Genomic DNA, 23119 nt, shown 5'->3' with positions numbered 1-23119 from the left:
TTAAACTTGGAAATACGATTTTAAAAATAGCGCGGAACACTCTCTGCTGCACTAGCACCAAGATATCAACGGATACACACTCGAGAGTAAAAATAATGAAAAGATTATGCTGTTGTCATAGACCTAATAATTAATTACTAGAAGCAGTTGTTGTTACAAAAAGTGCCACGTAGAACGCATGTTTCCATCCCAAACAAGTGCGAGGATTTCACAAAACACATACTGACGAGTACACGTAAACACGTGACGAAGTACACATTATCGGGAATATCGCCAGATTTTCTATCACAACAACAAATACACGCAACTTATAAAAATAGAAGCTTATTTTTTTTTGTTTACTCCATCCATGAAGAGGTAAGAAGATAGCAAAACAAACAAAAAAATCTACTTGTTGTTAAGGGAATCCACCAAAAAATATGGCGTATTCTAAATAATTACTTAGCAAATGAATTTTATTCATTGTCTCTGCTTTTCTTGTTTTCTTTCTATTGTAAACAAACAGTGAAGTTAATAATATTCATTTTTTTTTTCTAGTTTTATTTATTTATTTATTTATTTTTACGGGCCTAAAAATCCACCCCATTTTTAAACGAGGCTTCTTTGTCTGGGTTGATTCATTTACTGATTGTGGTAAAAAAAAAAAAAAATTTGTTGACTCGTATTTCCATAAAAATAAATATTTTAAGACATCATTTAACCTAAATATTGTCCTATTAATTATCAATTTCGTTATTTTTAATTTATTTTTTCTTTTTCAGGATTGAAATTTAAATCGGTAAATTTGTCCCCCCCCCAATGTAATTCTTTTACTCTAAAAAAAAAAATAACTTGTCGGAAAGAATAAAAACAAATAAATAAAACAAAAACAATTATTTTATTACTTAGAGTGCAAGGGGGGAGGACCAGTTTCGCATATAAATTGGATGTAAATGATCCTCCTTTTTCGAGACATTTTAGCTTTTAGGGACAGTTAACCAGTTGGGAGCACAAAGCTAGTAAAGTAAAAGTTAGCCCCCCCCCTAGAATGCCCTACTCCACCCTAAGTCTGAGTGGCACCCCCTCAAAGCCCACACGTATTCACCTAAAAAGATAGACCCCCCAACTCGAAACGCGCACAGGAAAAAAAAAAAAAGTATTTATGTAGTATACGACGTGCTGAAATAACGTTAAGAAACCCATTTTTAACATGGGTTAGCGCGTATTGTAACTATTCTGTGTTTTCACCTAACAATCTGATAAACAAAAGATATAAAAATTGAAGGTATTGATTTTTATTTATTTATTTATTTTTTTTTTTTTACGACCTGCCCCAGCGACCAGCGTAGTATAAACACCCACAACCCACCCCATGTTAAGGACAGCTTTTGGAATACTCCCCAACCTCATGTTAAGAACGGCTTTCGAGGTTGAGGGTGTTTATTCCGAAAGCCGTTCTTAACATGGAAGTTGGGGCGTTTATAATACGCTGTGGAACGTCGTAAAAATTTACCAGAATTTAATTGAGAAACTCTCTTGTTTCACGAATTATCTCCCTTGTTTGATCTGTCGCCTTTGTACAAGCACCAACTTATGTATGCACTGCCAGCAAAACATAGTTTTTTTTTTATTCATGAGATGAAAATAAATAAATAAAAATTTAGTCTGAGTACTTTTGAACTGAATTTCATTCAAACATTCGTACATAAAATAAATTTCGTCTTTTTTTTTCTTATCAGTAAATTAATAAAACCTTACACGTCGTTAATAAAAAAACAAAACGTAAACAGATTTTTGTTGTTGGGAGATAGACCGTTTTAGTGTTTATTTACTCTAGCCTAAATATTTCAGATGACTTGTTTTTCGTTTTATTAACCACAAGCGCAATCCTTTCTTTAACAAGATTTTATTTTGTCAAGCGTTTTTATTTTTCGTCCGTCTACAAATGACAACAAATATTTTGACATTAAAAATCCGTTTGTTTTTATTTCTATAATTTTCGTTTAATTATTAATTCAGTACAGTAGACAGATCGATTACAAAAAACATGTTTTAAGAAAAAACATTTATCGATTTTCTTTTTTAATATTGTTTTAAGCAAGAGCAATATTACGTATTTGTCATGCCGAAAATAGTAATATATCTAAAAATTACGAAAAATCATTTATTTATAGTTAAAAGTAATTTTTACGGAAAATTGGGGGAAAATTGCATTTTTGTTAGAGTACTACTAAAGTACTACACACGGGACAACGAATATTTTATATTACTCGTGTCATCGCTGCAATATTTGTTGTCTATAGCGATAGACTTTTTTGGTACTATCATGCACTTATTGATCCGTGCTGAAATAATAACGTTATTTAAAAAGCCATTCTTAACATGGGGAGGGTGTTTTGTACCTATTATTCTGTACTTTAATCTTACAATTGAATAAAAAACATAAAACTTTAATTAAACTTGGAAATACGATTTTTAAAATAGCGCGGATCAGTAAGTGCATTTAGCACCTTTTTTTTTTTTTTTTTTTTTTTTTTTTTTTTTTTTTACTAAAGACACAATAGCAGTTATTCTACTCGATGAATTTTCGTAATTTTTGGATATATTACTATTTTCGACATGACAATTAAGTGCGCCATTTTGTTTTTGCTTCAAAACAATATATTTAAAAAATCGATTTGGCGACTATAGCAAACAAAAAAAAACTGTCTGAAGTCACCAGACTACAAGTGAAGTCCATGCATGCTTTGCTCCACTGAAACAGAAGCATGCATGTTCCCCGTGAGCGCCCCCCTCCCTTTAGCCCCCAAAGTCCCCAGGGGACGTCAAATCCGTGTGAAAATGAACAAACGGTGCAGTTTTAGGCCTTAACATATGTAAATTAGAATTCTGCACCGTGCCAAAAAAAAAAAAAAAAAAATTAAAAAAAATGACCAACTCCTTCATTTGCCCCCCCCTCCATTTAGCCTCAAAAGACTCCAAGGCCTTAACATATTTAAATTTGATTTCAGCACCATGCAAAACTGCTAAATAGACATACACAGAAAATTTGGGACAAATATGGTGAAATAATCCCAAAAATGGAGTGTTTTTATTAGCCCTATAAGAGCCCTGGAGCAGTGGGGAGTGCTCACTGCTCCAGTGCTCCACAGCACATCCAAGAGTTATCGCAAAGTATAGACAAACAAAATTATATAGAAATCAGTTAGTTACAACTTTTCAGAAAGTTTTATAAAAATCCAAGGTATCATTTTTTTTTTTTTTTTTAATAAGCACAAAAGTGTCAATTTTAGCCATTTTAACCCGAAAGGCACTGTTACTTTTTTACTCATATTTAATGTTTGTGCAAAATTTCAAAAAATTACAAGACGTAGTTATTGAGAAAAGTGCAGACAGATGAACGGACAAGTGAATTTATAGGTCCACCCTCCTTTTGTCGGGGGGGGGGGGTGACCAAAAATATAGACAGTATAAATGCAAATATTTCACTGTTCTTATTTATTTTCCTCCCCACGAGGGCAAAGTTAGACATATGGTAGCTTTTTTTTTTTTTTTAAATGAGGAGAGAATCCAGTTCCCTTAAAAGAGGCACTCTGGATTGAGACAAAAATAAAAATTGTCTCTGTCTAGAATGATATCTGACTTAGGACAGGAAAGAAGTATACACTTGAAAAACAATGTACTACCTGTACTTTGCATTCTTTATTCTCTATATAATAAAATAATGAAAAATTAGGCACAAGGCTATGAAAAATGGGACAGATTCTCCATTTTGCTTCAAGTCACAAACTGTCTATATTTATTGCCTCTCTACAATGACAAAATTAGACACTTGATCGTTTTTGAAAGGGAGGGGGTACCACCGTGGCTACCGAGAAAGCCGTGGTACCACTAATCACATCGTCATCAGTAAAGTGTGCGTCAGGCAGATTAAAGACGATACAGCCCCGACGGTCCCCGACCTCCACCGAAAAGAGGTAATATCTTACAGGATGTGCCGAGTTATTCTCCCTCCCTAGAGACGCTTTTAATTGAGGGAACCAAAAACTTGCCTCAGTCTAGGCAGATTATTATTTCATCAATAATAATCCACTGAAAAAATTGCACCCCCCCCAAAAAAAACGAAAGCCGTTCTTAATATGGGGAGGTTGAGGGTGTTTATTCCGAAAGCCGTTCTTGGGCGGGGGGGGGGGAAACTCTCGTTTCAGGTCCGCCGGATTTCTGTCCCTCACCCCCGAGGACCGGACAAATTTTCTATTATTACTAATTTAATTAGTCTTTTTTTTTTTTCTTTTTTTTGTGATAAAATGAAAACAAACCAACCCCAATTTTAAACGGTTGCCTTAAAGGTTATTCACATTTTTAAAGCTGAGTATTATTCAACTTAAAAAAAATTCAGAATTGTTTGTTTTGAAAATGATAAAATAAAAATTAATGTAAATAGAATAGCTGACGTGAACAGAAATGTAGAAAAATAAATGCTCCTAGCTTATCATCTAGTCATCATGATAAACATCTATTTCGTTACATATGTTGATTACTTAGATTTAATAATAGTCTACATTGTTTTTGTTATTGTTGCCATGTTGACCTTTTTCTTTTTTTCCTTTTTACTCTAATTTCGTCGAGCCCTCCTGAAGTAAACAACATTTTTTATGTTTTTTTTTTTACAGGAATTAAATGCTCATACAAACGATAATTGTTTCGGTAAATTAAATAATGGTGCTTGTAAAAAAAAAAAAAAAAAAAAAAAAAAATCAAAAAAGGAGATTTTTTTTTTTAAATTGTTAGGTGAAAGTACAGAATAGTTACACTCCTCTTCCCAATGTTAAGAATAGCTCTCAGAATAATAACGTTATTATTTCACCCTCGTACTGTTTGTACCACGCTGAAATAATAACGTTATTCTGAGAGCAATATTTAAAATGTTTACTGCATAAGCAAAAATTGGAAATAATCCAAAATATGCTTTCTAAAATAAGCAATCTTAGTTATGTCTCCTGTTTCTGCAATCTTTTTGTAAAATGGTAGGATCCTTCTTTCCTTCTACCGCTCCAGAAGATATATCACTGCTGATGCAATTCTCTATCTATATAAAAGCCAAGTACGTCCAAGGATGGGGTACTGCTGCCACATCTGGGCATGAAACTGCTAAAAATAGCCTATCCTGCCTTGACAGAGTACAAAATAGGCTTCGTGGCTTAGTGGGGGATGCCCTTTTCTCTTCCCTGCAACCTCTCTTACACAGGAGAGACGTTGCGAGCCTGTCTTTGTTTTATCGTTACTTCCATGGCAAATGCTCGCCTGAGCTACAATCTCTGGTTCCCCCCTCGCCAATCTTTCACGAAAAACACCAGTCTAGCTGAAACTCCCGCCAAAAATTTTCCCCACTCTTTATCTGTGCCAAAACCAAAACGTAGATTCCATGAACAAAGCTTCTTTCTTAGAAGTGCACGCCTGTGGTACTCTGTTCCGTTTGCCTGTTTCCCACCTGACTACAACCTGGATATCTTCAAGTCCAACATAAACAAATTCCTGATGAACCGCCCCTTAAGTGAGACACTTTATCAAATCTCCAATACTAACATACTGTACACACAATAACCCTTATCCCCGAGTGGCTTCCGGCCTTGGTAAGTGGTGACCACCTTGTAAAAAAAAAAAAAGAAAAATCTGTCGTCTGATTTGTACAAGCACCGAAATAACTTGTTTGTGTTCTTGTTTTTCTAAAGGAAACTAAACTAATCAAATCATCGAATTGAAAAAAAAAAAAAAAGAAAAAAAGTGCTTTAAAGAAACATTTAAAATTCAACCAAATTAAAAAAAGAAACAAAAATACAGGAGAATCTTTATGATGTACGTATCCGTCACGAAACGAAGATATCATATTCCAAAAATCATTTAAATTGATCAAATAGTTTTCTTTTTAACGAAGAAAATAAAATTTATGAGTAAGCAGAAGAGGACTGTCTCACGCCACCATCTTAAAGGGAAACAAGATCAAATAAGTCCACAATAATTTAAACTTAAGAGATCAGCCTTGTAATGCTACCAACTTCACATTAATTGCTTTAAATCGTTTAAAAATACTTTATATAAAAGTGTTTTTATTACAATCCACAGATTATGAAAAAGTTGTCAAAGAACAAATATATAACAAATAAATGTTACCAAAGGCACGATAAGTTACTTTTCTACCTAATTGTATACATTTTTAGTGACTTTATTTAATGTAAAATGTTTATTCGGTTAAAAAAAACAAGTAATATTTAGTGCTACCGAAGAACAAGAAAAAATGGCTGTGATGTCTTTGAAGTTTTGACAAAGACTTCAAAATAAGAAATAAAACAAAATGGCAGTAGGAACCCACCCAATAAATGTTAGCATAACATTTATTGGGTGGGCTTCTACCACCGTTTTGTTTTATTTCTTTTTTGAAGTGATTATCAAGACTGTAAAGATGTAAAGAGACATTGAAGCCATTTTTTCTTGTTCTCCGGTAGTGCTCAATATTACTTGTTTTTCGAGCTGAATAAACAAACATTTTACATTAAATAAAAACACTAAAATCTTATCCAGTCAAGTAGAAAAGTAACTTATTAAAATATATTGAGTTACTTATCTTGCCTTTGATAACATTTGTTATATACTTGTTTTTGACAACTTAGTGCAGCAGTGCACCACTGCACCATTGGTCTTTTGGTTAGGAACAACATGTAGTATCTGTTCTGATACTACACTTCACCTTTTCTGTCCTCGGTCAGTGGATGAGAAATCCTTCTTGACTGAGACAATTTTTATTTTTGTTCCTATCCAGAGTGCCCCCTGGATTTTCCCCACATTAAAAACCGACCTTGTGTCTAACTCTGCCCTCGTGGGGAGGCAAGTAAAGAGGAACTTTTTCGTACCGCTTTGGATTGTAATACAAACTCAATTATATATATATATATATATATATATATATATATTTTAGCGGCGAGAGGACAGACATTGGTTCACGTGACGATCGGTACCCCCCCTCCCCCATATATTTTATTTTGTCTTTTTAATTTTTTCAGCAAATTATTATCGAGTGGACACTAATCTACCAGATTATATAAAAAAAAAAAAAAAAAAAAAAAATGAAACAATACAAATATTTGTAGGGGTACTCCGTTTCTAAGGCAACATTTTAATAAATCGATCACCCTTTTAGAATCACTCAATGTTTTCAGGCAAAATTTCGTGAATTTAGTCCTTTTTTTTAAGCAGTTTGACTTTTTTAATTTTGCTTTCTCCGATTATTTTATATACGTATTTATGGTTATCTTCAAGTTTTGTCACCTGACTTACAAAGGTTTTGTTTGGACAAATTTTTTTTTGTTTTTATTTTTATACGCATTTTTCAAGTTTCATCATCTGACATTTACGATCTAATGGCAATAAATGTGGTAGAGTATCAACTAAAGACTTACCTTTAAAAAGATGATTTTTAGTTATCTTCGGGTCTGTATTGCGTATTGTTTTCACTGGTCGCTATGTTTGTTTTCGTGCACGCATTCTTTTTTTTTTTTTTTTTTTTTTTTTTTTGACCAGTGAAATCAGTTCGATATAAAGACACGAATACCCCTAAAATCAACTTTTTAAAGGTAAATATTTAGTTGGTACTCTAGCGCACATGAAAAATCCTTTACGTAAAAGAGGTGTGAACGAGTGGTTCCAATATAGGGGATCGATTTTATGGCATTAGAAACTGTGCACACATTTAAGTATACCAAAGAGTTTTGCTGTTAATTTCAAAATTGTAAATGTCGGGAAACTTGAAAATAACCAAAAATATGTAAATAAAATAATCGGAAAAGGGCAAATTTCAAGCAAAATTCAAAAGGCCAAACTGCTTACAAAGGACCAAAGTTGCGAAATTTGGCCTAAAAACGTCAAGTATTTCTAAAATGGGTGATCGATTTATTAGAACGCTGCTTCAGAAACGGAGCACCCCTTAGAAATATTTAAATATTGACTTTTTTTTTTTTTTTCATTATTTTTGATAATTTTATAGAATAATGTCTATTCAATAATCCATTGAAAAAAAAAAAGACGAAACTAAAAAATATACTATTAGCACCATAGATAATATGTATATATATATATTTTTTGGGGCCCCCGACAAAAGGAGGGTGGGCCTGTAAATTCACCCTTGTCTGTTTGCACTTTTCTCAATATCTACGCCTTGGAATTTTTTGTAAATTTTACTCCAACATTAAACATATGAATAAAAAAAGTAACAGAATGGATTTTCCGGGAAAACTCTGACTGCCCCCTTAGAAGTGCCTTTCAGGTTAAAATGGCTAAAGTTTTGTGCTTATTAAAAAAAAATTGTCTTTAATTTTTATAAAACTTTCTTAAAAGTTGTAACTAACTGATTTCTATATAATTTTGTTTGTCTATACTTCGTGATAACTCTTGGGTGTGCACCAGCAACTCTTTTAGGGCTAATAAAAACACTCCATTTTTGGGACTATTTTACCATATTTGTACAAAATTTTCTGTGTTTGTCTATTTAGCAGTATTGTATGGTGCTGAACTTAAATTTAAATATGTTAAGGCCTTGGGGACTTTTGGAGCTAAATGGGGTAGGTGGGTGCAAATGATGGACTTATAATTTTTTTTTTTTTTTTTTTTTTTTTTTTGCATGGTGCAGAACTCAAATTTACATGTTAAGGCCTAAAACTGCACTGTTTGTCCATTTTCACCAGGATTTGACGTCCCCTGGGAACTTTTAGGGCTAAATGGAGGTGGGGGGAGGAGCAAATGCTGAAATGCTGAACTTAGACATTTTTTTATGCCTTGTTCACTGTGCACCCATGAGGGGCCATGCATGCTTCACTTGTTTTTTTTTTTGTTTTTTTTTATATATAATTTGATAGAGTAATGTCCATTTGATAATAATCCATTGAAAAAATTGAATAAAAGATGAAACTAAAAAAATATATGAGGGGGGGGTACACGTTAACCAATCTTTAGTTAAAAATGATGACAAGAAAAGAAGTTACATTCTAAGATTTAAAAGTAACAATTGGTTATCTTCGTTAGTAAGAATAAAGTGTAAGGAAACGAGTTGTATAGAAAAAGGGTTAAATGTTGAAAGCGTTCCTGTGTGGAAATCTAGATTAAATATTAGACATGCCTGTTGAAAGGGAGAAGAGTTTAGTGGACACATGTTGAAGTTGGTAGTAGGAGCATTCGTCCATGTATGGGCGGGGGAAAAAGATTAAAGAGTCCTGGGGTAAAAAAGAGTGTGTGTGTGTGTACCACATGTGGAAGTCCGTGTTTGGGAGATAGCTATGTTGACTTGTTTGTATTAATGCTAGCCCAGGACCCAGTCTGCTGCCAGCAAGAGCTGGGAAGAGAGAAAAAGAGTGTTGCCGGTTAAACGTTTTATACACTCAGTCATGTGACTGAGAGCTGACTTCTGATTAGATAAGCCAGGAAGAAAGTGGACTCAAAATCTCCAGCCATGAGAATTCGCTCCTGCTTTTGTTTGTTGCAATTTTCGTCTGCTACAAATCTCTGTCCTTTCTCTGCTATTAGCACCATATAAAATATATATATATATATATATATATATATATATATATATTTTTATTTTTTTATTTAAATCATTAAAAAATGGCTTTAAAAAATCAAAACGGTGTATTTAAAATATATACCATCCCCAAAAGTATTAAAAGATTTTTTTAAATAATTAAATATGGTATAATAGAATAAAATTAAAAATTGTATTTAAAAAAAAAAAATAAATAAACGGTAGAGCCTTATGCAGATGGACCTACCATTTCTTTTTTTTTCTTTTAGAAAGGACTTTCAAGTTATATTCGGTATCTTTTGTTTATGAAATTGTTAGATGAAAGTATAGAATAGTTACAAAACGTCCCTCTCTTTCCATGTGAAGAATGGACTTCTCAATAGTAACATTATTTCAACACGGTCCATATTTAGCATAGGTATTTTGAAAATATAAAAAAAAATAAATGAAAACGGTATTAAAAAAAAAAAAAATCAGAAATGGTAAGGATGTTTACAAAAAATATATCTCTAAGGCACTTTGTGTGAATTTGTTTGTTCCCTGTTTACTCCGGAAAAAAAAAAAAAAAAAAAAAAAATATATATATATATATATATATATATATATATATATATATAAGAAAGAAAAGAGCTAGATACCGAGAGAAAGGTAAAATTTAAAGTTTGGAAAAGTCGAAATATTCAGATTATAATGTGATAAAAACTTATATTAAAAAAAATATTGAAAAATTTATGTGCGGAGTTTGAACCTACAGATCATGTCATGCAAAAAAAAAAAAAAATGTAAATTTTCAAGTCTTATAAAATTCTTTGAAGTTAACGAAAAAAATTAAGAAATTTACATGCAGAGTTTGAACCTACAGTCCACGTCATGCAAAAACAAAAAAAACCCACAGTAGAATTTTCACGACCTGTTGTTCTATCATTGCTGCTAAACGACATGAAAAAATGGCTTTACCGCTGATAGATGCATTAAAATAACGGTTTCGATTATTGGTTATCTGTAATTATCGGGGGTATTTTGAGACAAAACTTCACTAAGATCATTCCCAGACTTATACACTAAAGTTCTGTAAATTTTAAAGAAAATCTGTTCAGCTATTTCGGAGTCTATAAGGAACGAACTCGCACACACAAAGTTGCAATTATATAATTCTAGAGATACTAGCAGGCTGCTTGGCATTGCCTGGTCATAAAATATGCATAAATATTATATTTTAAGAAACTGAGACATGTGCATGCGAGTATTATGTTTTTTCTAAACAGTTCACTTCTTGCAAGTAGAAAAAAAAATACTCGAGCTGAGATCGAAACGAAAACCTAAAGACAGTGAGTAAAGTACGATAAACATTAGGCCAGTTTGACACTGTTTAAAAAATGTTTTTAAACCTACTTATTCTTAGCATAAGGAATCAGTCACGTGAACCATTCACACATTCCTGAAACGGTTCATAAACTGATAAAAATCAGATGACCCTTCCCTCACACACATACCAATTTTTCAGTTTGGACCTCTTACTGGCCCTTTTTTCCGGGTGAAAACCAATTAAAGTTTTCCACATGTCTGAATATCCTACATACCAAATTTCAAGTCTGTAGATGAAAAATTCGTTGAGTATATAGGTTGAGAAGTGGCTTCACACACACATTCTAATTTTATAGATATATAGATAGATTATATATTGATTGATGTTACTATTAATATTTTTGGCCATTTAACTCCTTATATCAATTTCTATAACTGACAAGCCAACAAATAAATTTCCTCTTTTAAAGTACAATAATGAATGTTTCTGTTTTGAGCACAATTGAACCATGATACTTGACCTTTGCATTTTAAACTTTAATTGAAGTTATAGAAAAATAATTTTATAAAATCAACAGTAGGTTCTCTACAGTGCAATGTAGACTACAATGTATTATGGACTGTCATTGCGGGAAAGCATGTGAAGCTTCTTCTTGGTGCACTGCAGTGGGTCCCCGACTAGACCAAGCAATCAATCGATTTGATTGAAAAATAATCGATTTCACCGAGTTTGATGATAAAAGTAATAGGAGTGTTGGAACATTTGCTGATTCTCATTCAATCCCGGGCAACGTCGGGTCTCTCTGCTAGTAGTAAAATAAAATGATAAATGTATTCTAGGTGAGGGGGAATAAAGATGTTTTGTGGTTGGTGGGGGAACAAATAAAGAGTTATTGTAGAGAAATAATTACAGCCATTGTGCCGTGAAAAAATGTATTGTAAAAAAAAACAACAAAAAAAACTATTTGGACATATTTTTTTAATCCTTTTTTTGTTTCTTTATAACTGGACATTTTTTTTTCTTTTTGGCACTGATATTTAATCAAAGAATTTATCCGTATTTTTATTTATGAAAAATAGTCTGTCAAGTAATCCTTTGTTGTAGATATTTAGCTTAGCCAAGTTAACAATGGTACCCTTTCACGCATGGCCGGCTGTACTGGGTAGGGGCAAAACTAAACCAAACTGCCTTTTATGGCAGAGGGGGCTCAGACGTCACCACCAAGAGACGTGGCCTGTTAACTGAATCATAGATCAGTTAATCGGCGTTGTCTCTTGGTGGTGACAGCTCAGACATCAGGGACTGACTTTGGCTTGTCTCCTTTTGTTTCTATTAATGGGAAGGTGATACTTGGGAGAACTTCTCCTCTGGGACTGGCATAATACCTAAAAGGTAAGCAGCCTGAATTTTCCAAAGCAGATCTGGCACAAAAGTTTAGAAACAAAAGCGAATGTGTATGTTTATTTGGTTGGGTGTTTGCCAGGTCCAAGTTATCCCTTAAACAAAATAAGCAGATGTTTAGGGCATCAAGAAAATAGGAGGTTTTCCATCATTGGGGTTTACTATTGATCTTATAATGTAGCTGGTGTACTTGTATTATATGGTACAGTCATGCTAACACACCAGTTTTGGTTAGATCACGGAAGTTAAGCAATATTGACTCTGGTCTTGCGGTGATCATTTTGCAATACTAGGTGCTGTATGTAGGAGTTTAACAGTCATAAATAAAGACATTGATTATAGTCTGCTAACGTACTTCCTAACTTTTGACGCAGCACCACAGGAAGCGGTGACAAAGCAAATCAGTTACTTCACTTTTATTGTTCTTCAGTATTTCTATTGTGAAGCGATTTATTGAAATAAAATATAAGGAAAGGACATTATTAGAAAAAGTATACAATAAAAATTAACAAAATTATATGCATATAAATAACATAATTAGTCTTCATTTGCACTTTTAATAACAAATTTAAAAAACAAGTTTTTATTTCATATGAAATTTTATAAGAAATATGTTTATAAGCTTCCCAAAATAGTTTTACATGATTTTAAAATGTATTTTCAATAATTCTTTAAAAAAAAAAAAAAAATCAACTAATTTCAATAATTCTTAATTAAAATAAGACCAAAAAAACTTTTCAAAGATTATTAAATAAAAAAACAATGATCAGAACAAACGTAATAATAAAAAAGTACATGCAGAGGGGAGATGTAGGCGTGAGAGAAAAAAGGGAAGAAAAAAAAAATCACTCTTTCTGTAGTACTAAATTTTGATATGGAAGGCGAGAAAAAAAAAACAAATAAAAAAAAAACCAGATGGGGTTTGTATTACTGTACACATAGATTTGAAAAAGTTGTCAAAAAACAAATATATAACAAATAAATGTTATCAAAGGCATGATAAGTTACTTTTCTACCTAACTGGATATGTTTTCAGTGTTTTTATTTAATGTAACATGTTTATTCAGCTCGAAAAACATACTGTGTTTACCGATGTATTGGAAAATTCAAAATGCCGCCCGACTCTCTTTTACACGGTAAGTTTGGGAAAAGGTGCTATAAATATAAAACTAGACAAAATACTGTTAGAAACTCGCTCAATATATATTACCGTGACATAGGTTGACATATATTCGGTGTTTCTTTTTAATAGTATTTTGTCTAGTTTATTATTTATAATACCTTTTCCCGAACTTACCTTGTTAAAGAGAGTCGGGCGCCATTTTGAATTTTCCAATACATCAGTAAACAATGTATGTTTTTCGAGCTGAATAAACATGTTACATTGAATAAAAACACGAAAAATATATCCAGTTTGGTAGAAAAGTAACTTATCTTGCTTTTGATAACATTTATTTGTTATATATTTGTTTTGTGATAACTTTTTCGAATATATGTGTACAGTAATACAAACCCAACAGATGTTTACCTGTCCATAATAATTCTATAAAAACCCGGTAGTGGGTGCACATTTTAAATTAAATTTATATAGAAAACTGAACTTCCACTGTAAAGCTTGAAATGCAAATTTCTTTTTTTTTCATTAATATGGTTTTTATTTAAAATTCAATCATCGGTGACGCTCGGCATAGTCTGGCAGTTGGCATCATGTTCTGAGCAAGACTGAGTGAACTCTTAGATATGTCCGGTTCAAAATCTGCATACGTACCGAAATACCCACTAGAATCTTCATATAGGCAAAGATCCAGATGCCTATGGAAAGAACCATAGTGGAGTTAAGTTTGGAACCAGAAACACTGAAAAGGAAAGAATACTGAAATATGCGTTGGTCAATACTTTAGTAATTGTTAACTCTTGGTTCAGGAAGAGTGAGGTCACATGATCTCATAGGATAATAAAGGAGTAAAAACACAGGTTGAGGAGATCATGTTTGATGACTTATACACATAAAGAAGGTCGGAGGTTACATCGACCAAGACGTTGTGCAAATAACATTCAAGATGAGAACATTAGACCGATTAATCCAAATAGTACAAACAAAAATTGATTTGTTTAAATTTGAGATTGGTCAGAACGGTTTAAGTTATGGAACGTTATAAGATTTGTATAATAACTTTAAGATGATAAAAATAATGTTCAATATTATACAAATCAGAATGTACATCCTCTGCTATAAATTACAAAAGAAAAATTCTTTGTTAGCGTTTGCACTAATATTATTTGTTGATGCGTAGGAATACAAAATGTCTTTTTAAAATAAAATCTTTTATTTATTTATTTTTTATTTTTTATTTTTTTTGAAAGAAATAAATTTCTGTTCATTCCTATGCCCTTACTCGGTATATTGAGAGGTGTGTGCATGGGTGGGTGGGGGGAGAGGGTGATAACAAAGGGTAACGAAATACAGTCAATGAGATGAAGAAATATTTACATTTAACTCTTGTGTGTGCATCACAGCATCTTTACACTCAAAGATATCAGTAATGTGAGTTTTGTTGTGGCCTTTTTCCAAAACAGGAGTGGGGCCATAAAATGTTATAAAATGTATAAAAAGAAAAAAAAAAAAGGCTGAAGAATGGCCAAAAATTTTGTTCTTTCATAAAAACCAGTTATTGCCCTCCCCCCTCCCTCCAACAAAGGAGGAATTGGACCTAGTAATGCACTCCTGTTCGTCCATTTGCATATTTCTCAATAACCACACCTTCGATTTTTTTTTTTTTTTTTTTTTTTTTTTATATTTTGCACATGGTGAATGTCAATTTTTGATAGAACGAATTTCCCGGGATAACTCTGGTTGTCCTTCTCCCCCAGGGGGCATTATAGGAGTAAAATTACCCCCAGATCGTTCCCTCATGGAGGGAGACTCCACATACTCAACTTCTTTAAAAAATTTAAGGCATTTTGTATTACTATATGTCAGCAAATAAGAAATAGAGAAAAGATGTAAAAATTTATATATTCTTCATATTAATTTTTAATACATACACATGCATCCAGGGAACTCTACAGTGAAAAGGGTGGGATTTTGCTGTTGGTCAGGTGGGTTGGGAGTACTTCTGTTGGACAGGAAATCCAGATGTAAATACATGCATTAATGAAGTGTGCAATCAATTGCAAGTAATTAAGAGGTAATTAGAGGCAGGATGCAGATTCTAAGATCAGTTTAATATACACTTTATATGGGTGTAGTTTATTTATTCTTTAACATGAATCAATTGTACAAATATAAGCCTAGAAACAAATGCATAGGCTTTGAGATTTATAGACCATCTAAAATATAAAGTCCAATTGTCTGTATGTTTGCATGTCCGACTGTATTTCAGTAGAGGATCCAGTCATTCTCGTAGACAGGTATCTTTTATGTCTCTAAGCTGATGGACTGTGTTTGGTTGGGCTCAGCGTTTGTATTGCAAGCCTGTCATTGTTGATTTATCACTATGGAAGCCTCTGTTCAGTCTCTAAAGATAATGGATAACCCCTGTAAATTACGAGGCAAGGCTTGCACGATCCACAACCACACCTCTCCTGAATTGGCACTGCTTGGTTCCGGTGGCAAGGAGAGGTCCAGGATGAGTGGAAACAATGTTGAGATAAGCAGAGAGAGGACATATAAAGGTCACCCATTTTAGTACTGACTAGGCTCAATGTTGCTTAACTTTGGTGATCTAACGGGAACAGGTGTGTCAACATGATTAAGCCATATCATTATAACTGCTAGAAATAAAGCATTTCTATTTGTTAGATATATTGCTGGATACTATCATAAACTATGGAGAAAGTATACAAACAATATGTAATTATAAGTCTGCTTTTCATAGATAAATACTTGGAAGTAAACTTCAGTGTGATCCAATACTTTTTTCATGCTTATTTAAATCGAAATCAATAATTTCCTGATTTTTTACTTTTGTTTGCAGAATTTCCATTCCGAACAGATGTTTCGATTGGCCTTGGACGAAGGCAACCTTCCTGTTTTTGTCTTCCCACAATCTGTTGCATTTTACCTAGACGACCACATCTCGCACAAACAAGTGTTAACCCTCTACAATCCGTATGACTTTCCCTTTAGATTCAAAGGTAAGATCAAAACCAAAATGTCACTTTTTAAAAAATTATTTTATTACAAAAAATTAAAAAAAAAAGAAAGATCTATTGTTCCTATTTACAATGCCTCCCCACGGGACAGTTAGACACCAGGGTCGTTTTTTAACGTGGAGAAAAGGAACAAAAATAAAAATTGTCTCAGTCGTGAAGGATTTCTTCTCCACTGACAGAGAACAAGAAATTGAAGTGCAGCATCTGAAGAACAGATACTACACTTTGAGGTATTTATTTGCTCCCCCACTGAGCAAATTAGGCACAAGGCTGATTTTTAAAGTGAGGAGTGAAGGGGAAATGGGGACCAACTCCCCGGGGAGCAGGGGAGCTGGACAGCGACAATTGGTATTAAGGGCCGCCCCCACACTGACCAAGGTCTCATCTGTGGGGCTGCCCCCACATAGAGTCTCTGCTTGCAGCATCTGTCGTAACAGATACTACACTTTGATCTTGTCCCGAAGGCCAAGTTTGTTACTCAAGAACAATAACTACAAATTTAAAAAAAAATTTATAAAATGTTTCCCTCTCGTGTTTTTTGCTTCCAAGTATTTATGAAAAGCAAACTTAATCATGTTGACACACCTGTTCCCGTTAGATCACCAAAGTTAAGCAACATTGAACCTGGTCAGTACTAAAATGGGTGACCTCTATATGTCCTCTCTCTGCTTATCTCAACATTGTTTCCACTCATCCTGGCCCCCTCCCTGTCACCGGAATCAAGCGGTGCCAATTCAGGAGAGGTGTGGTTGTGGATTGTGCAAGCCTTGCCTCATAATTTACATGTGCATCTACCCTTACAGGGGTTATCCATTGTGTTTAGAGACTGAACAGAGGCTTCCTTAGTGATAAATCAACGATGACAGGCTTGCAATACAAACGCTGAGCCCAACCAAACACAGTCCATCAGCTAAGAGACATAAAAGATACCTGTCTGCGAGAATTTTATTTCTTTTTCCAAGCATCAATATTAAAACTATAATAATGAGAACCATACGATAGATGTGCAATGGTAATGTGTGTATTAAAGATAGGTTTTGATCTCATTGATATGTAATCTATCCCAGGTTACGCTGGCATGTTGAAAATTGTGATTTCGCTGTGAAGGTTGGCTAGTACAAAATAAGTTCCAGGGTTAAATTGCTGATGTATGTCAAACTATGCAGTTGAGGTCGATGATAACACCTGAAATAGGTCATTCGGTTCGTGTGAAAAAAAAAACACATAGAAAGAAAGAAAGAAAGAGGGAGCGCATGGCATGAATGCAAGTTCAGTCTGGTTTCCGATTTTGAGTGGAACAGACGCATTGAATTGGTGCAAAAAAAAATGGCGTATAAAAAAGAAATGCAAAAAAAGCTTGAGTCAACAATGTGAGAGGTTCTCCCAAGTTTTTGCATGGATGAAATAAAGTAATCTGTGCCAGAAAATCAGCGTCATGTTTTCATCTTAGATGTTCTTCACGGCTCCTCGACCAGTGAAAGAGAAGACCAAGATAACAGAAAAAAAAATGTATGGTAAACTTTATCGCATTTACAGCACGATTACATACATTCAAAGATACACACGTAATGCATGCAACAGACAATATATGCAACAGACAATTTCTTTGATTGCAATTGTTTGTATTTCTCTTGCATGGTTCACCGGGTATATTCAACAGGTAGTGTTTGAAATTCTTTTTCATGAATCCGGTTGCTCCTATAATTACTGAAATGATGGAGACCTTCCTAAGATTCCAGTTTCTTTTCATATCGTACATAAGACCTTGGTATGTCGTTACCTTCTCCATCTCAGCTCTGTTAAGGCCAACATCATTAGGGACACTTACTTCAACTAGGGTTGTTACTTTCTCTTTCTTGTCCAATGTCACTATATCAGGCTTAACAGCTCCATTTTCGAGGTATGTAGCTGTAGGAATTTCATGATCATAATCATTGGTGTATGACTTATTTTCAACTATTGTTTCTTGTATATGTTCCCACAATTAGTTGCTACACTGGATATACAGTGTTTTATACAGATTTTCCAGTGGGGATATTTGCACACTTCATTGTCTCGCATTGTGTGTGTGTGTGTGTGTGTGTGTGTGTGTGTGTGTGTGTATATATATATATATACTAGCAAAAGTACCCGTCGTTGACTGGGTTCAAAAACAGCCTACAGAAAATGGACTCTGATTCATGAAAGTATAATAGTTTATGAAAAGGAAGGGTTGTAAAGCGATAGCTTTGAATTTGGGGGTATCAAAACCAAAGCAAAATATGATGAAAGTAAAAATAAAATAGATAAATCCCATAATTTATTACACCATACCTGTTCACACTGAAACACTTCTCACAATATTCTGTGGATCTATATTAAAAAACCTTGTTAAACTTTGTGACATATTTCCATTCTATGGAGGTTAGGATGGAATGAACACCCCCATAATTTTTTTATACTATATTTCTTCAAACTGAAACATAATTATCAAAGTATACTTACGCAGATAGATATGAAAAGTCTTTATTAAAATTTGTGCCTATTTCCATTCTATGGGGACCAGGCGCGAACACAGACCCCACAATTTTATTATACCATCCATATTCAAGTTAAAACATACTTATCAAAGTATTCTTATGTACATCTATGTCAAAAACACTTGCAAACTTTTTTTTTTTTTAATTTTAAAATTTTTTATTTCCATACTTTGTGGACCAGGCGCGAACGCAGACCTCACAATTTTAATGAACTACCATTTTGCCAGATAAAACATACCCATTCCTGTGTCTCGATATATCTATCGTTATATGTAATCAGTTTTTTAAAATAGTCAACCATATAGGAGCCTATTCGTGACCACACACACACACACACACACAGACATTCAGCTTTATATTATATATATATGTATATATGCTTTAAGGTATTGAAATGAATTTGATTATAAGGAAATATTCGTATAAGACAATCCCAGCGAAATAAAATTGCTCAGTATACTAGACAGAGCAAATAAAAATTAGAGTTTATATGTATATTTTTTTCAAGGATTAATTCTGTATTTTGATACCAATTATCATATCCTTTTTTTACTTCCAGTATTAATTCCCTTTCTCTATGTCCCTTAAAGGTATTTCATCTTTAATATTTTCTCTGTATGTACTATTTAACTAAATAATTGCAAACCAATATTAGTATTTTGCTAGAATTTTTCTTCTGAGATGTACTTCCATTGAAAATCCATGGATTAAGGACATTGATTTAAACATTGTATTCTTTGGTTCAAATAATAAACTTTATTTTGAAAAGTGATTCTTTTTAAATGAAATTTGTACATATGAACTTAATTTATTAATATATATATATATATATATATATTCAATTTTCTTATCAGTTTGTTCAAGCTGAGGATGGAGCATCCTACCGGATGTCAAACATTCATTCCGCTATCTTATATATCCCAACGGAGAGCTCTTAAGATTCTGACTGTTTCATTTGAGTGAAATTTGTACATGCATGTGTCTTTTTAAAAATTTTCTTTGCCAGAATATGCATCATCATCTCTCTTGTAGATTGATTTAGTCTTGCACCCCCTCCTCTCACACTTCTCATTTTATTTGAAGAATTTTGATTGGACCAGAGGCAACTGTTTTATAATGAACTCAGCATGTAGAAAGGCTGTTTGTAAAGTTAGATGTCTCAGAATGGGGATTCACATGCCCGAAACTTGCATAAATTTTTTTTTTTTTTTAAATCCAAGTTGAAAGATTGAACTTCAGATGTATTTAATTCTTACTTTGATTATGTAAATTCTTTAGAGTTGCAAAAAAAAAAAAAACAGAAAAACAAAATCACACACATACACACTAGAGTCGGATTGTTTTGTGGGGGGGGTTTTCCCCCCTACAACAAAGACACTCACTCTTCACATAAGCAACAGCAGTAGCAATCCTCCTTTTCTTCCTTTCTTTTCTAACCAACAACAAAATCACTTACACAAACGAGGCATCATGGGAAAACCAAAAGACTTCTGTCAGGCAAAAAACCCATCTTTCATTTTGCATAATCATATTATTCTTGGATCTGAAGGATTCTAGGTTTCTCGTGGCATGGCTTTCCTTCAGCAGGCACATGCCAATCATGGCCATTTATTTCTATGCCTCTCCACACCCAAGTGGATACTAAAATGTGGGTGTGATATCCACTTGCTTGTGATATCCAAGTGGACACCAAAACATGTATCCATCCACGATGTGTATATTTGGTAAATGTAAAGAAAGACCACAATCATCTTGTACCTAATTAAACTAAATCATCAGAAAACTACCTGATCATCTGTGTCTGCAGGTCGATCACACCGAATTACTCTGCAAGTTGTATGTAATATCCGGAAGTTGCAACAAATACATTTAAGTTTTTCCAGAAAAATGTTTTGTTTGCGAATCGGTTTTATTGATTTATTTTTATTAATTTATTTATTTTTATTTTTATTTTTTTATCTTTTCAGTTCTGGGTACTTCTCCACAAAAATATCATGTTGATTCGCCAGAGGGAAGTGTCAAGTCTAAGTGTTGTGTTGATATGTAAGTAACTTTGCAAAGGTATTTATTGATTTCATAAGTTTTAGAATTTGTTTTAAAAAAAAAAAAAAAAAAAAAAAAAATTGTTCCTTGTTCAGAATTGCCCCTTATATTAAAAAAAATCAAAATAAAGAAAAAATCTGTACATACCTGTTGCGGAAAAAAAAATCACGTCAATTGATCATAAAACTAGTAAAATATGTTTAAATATATTTTAATTCATGCAGATTTTGTATATATATATATATATATATTTTTTTTTTTTTACAAGATGGTCACCACTTATCAAGGCCCGGAAGCCACTCAGGGATAAGGGTTATTGCAAGTACAGTACGTTAGTGTGGAGATTTAATAAAGTGTCTACTTAAGGGGACGGTTCATCAGGAATTTGTTTACGTTGGACTTGTATTTATTATTACAGAGCTAATTCTCTATTGAATATATATATATATATATATATATATATAGTACTGATTTTAAAAGTTAAAAAAAAAAAATGACCTGGGCGCCATCAGCTAGAACCAAAACATTTAGTGTTCTAGCCACATTCCTTACCATTTTAGCTATCGACAGGTAGATAAAAAAAGATTTAAAATTAAACCACTTCAAGCTATGAATGAATTTGTGCATGCACACAAGCATTAGAAATATGTTGGCAAGTTCAAATGACCATTTTGCATTTCAACTTATTGACATATTTCTGCATGCATTATTCATCCATCCAAACAAAGATTTTCCTCATTATAAACCATCCTTGGTGTATGATTACTATTTCTGTTAATCTCAGTGTTAGGTGGCCAGTAGTTTAAGAGTTTAAATATTTACAGATGCACACATACATACATTTACTGTTTAGATAATACCAAATTTTATGATTAAACTATACTACAAGAGACATCTTGCAAGGCTGTCTTAAAATCCAGAAGGGAGATAACTCCAAATAATGAAGCAATTCTTAATAAGGGGAAGGGAGGCATTGGAAAAACTCAAATTTGCTTAAACATGACTTTCTTTTTAAAAAATAAAACTACTTGATCAGTTTACATGATTTTTGGTGTATGATATTTTCGTTCTGTGATTGGGTATGTGCATCATAGATTTTTTCTTTATTTTGATTTTTTTTTAATATAGGTAAAATTCTGGTCTAAGACCAAACATTTTTAATGGGAGTTTCTCCAGACAAGGCATGGAGCCACTTGATGTAAGAAGCTTAAAAGAGCACAAGATAATTCATACAAAGGAAGGAGATGCCTATTGACCTTAGTCTTGAAACTGAAAACAAGGAAGGAGGAAAACAGTCAGCAGAGATTTCCACATGCCTACAATTTTTGAAAAGAAGCTACTGGAATAGGAAGATGTATTATAATGAGGTATGTGAACAGTGAATTGATGAAACCTGCTAGACCAGCAAGTCAAATGAACTTGAGGAAAAGAAACAGAATGAATTAAATTTCAAGCCGCCTTCTCTTCTATTTGGATGATTAGAAAAAAATGTTTTTATGGAAGTCTCTCCAAACAAGATTTGAAGAACCAAATACGATTAAGTTGTGTTATAACAAAAGATGGAATCACTTTAAAACAAGATTGTCCTTTAACTGACCATGATAAATTCAGAGGCAAAATAATTGAACCTAAAACTGAAACATTTGCCTGGCAGTTACAGACCCAGTCATTGATGTCGGAAATATCTCAGTGGCACACACAACCATGCACAACACACAACAAGAAACATGAAGCAAACCTGGTAGAAGTTAGTGTCCGCAATGATGTTGGGCTAAACAGAGTTACTCATAAGAGAGAAAAGATAACAAAACATCAAGGTCTTATATTACGACATGAAAAAAAAAAATTGGAATTTTAGGAAGATCTCCATCGTTCCAGCAATTATTGGAGCAACCGGACTCCTAAAAAATGAATTTTAAAAAATACCTGGCAAATATACCTGGTGAACCAAGTATAAGAGAGTTTCAAGGAATTGTACTTGAAGGGACGGTATAATCTTTAAAAAAAATCTCTTTGTTAGAATGTATAAGATAGCTGGTGAATGTCCGGAATCCGATAGGATGCCCCATCCCCAGCTAGAACCAAATGATGAGAAAATTAAAAAAAAAAAAAAAGAATGGTATTTAAGAATTCCCTAACATTTTAACAAGT

The 23119-nt window shown here is 33.1% G+C and overlaps 1 protein-coding gene across 2 annotated transcripts in view; it reads left to right on the top strand.

The window, feature by feature from the left end:
- Window positions 1-225: 225 nt before the first annotated feature.
- LOC145293219 (motile sperm domain-containing protein 1-like) overlaps window positions 226-23119 on the top strand; it is a 36728-nt gene continuing 13834 nt past the window's right edge. Inside the window, exons 1-3 of one of the 2 annotated variants that reach the window (XM_080139760.1) lie at window positions 226-357; window positions 16229-16388; window positions 20893-20968. In XM_080139760.1, the coding sequence (XP_079995886.1) occupies window positions 16247-16388; window positions 20893-20968 (218 nt within the window). In that variant the 5' untranslated portion in view covers window positions 226-357; window positions 16229-16246. Of the gene's footprint in view, window positions 358-3892; window positions 3957-16228; window positions 16389-20892; window positions 20969-23119 lie in introns of those variants that run through there. The other variant, XM_080139761.1, reaches the window with a different exon arrangement.

Source organism: Euprymna scolopes, chromosome 14 (assembly GCF_053919585.1).
Source record: "Euprymna scolopes isolate OS-2025 chromosome 14, ASM5391958v1, whole genome shotgun sequence".
Lineage (NCBI taxonomy): Eukaryota > Metazoa > Mollusca > Cephalopoda > Sepiida > Sepiolidae > Euprymna > Euprymna scolopes.
This window is presented reverse-complemented; position numbering and strand designations above follow the sequence as displayed.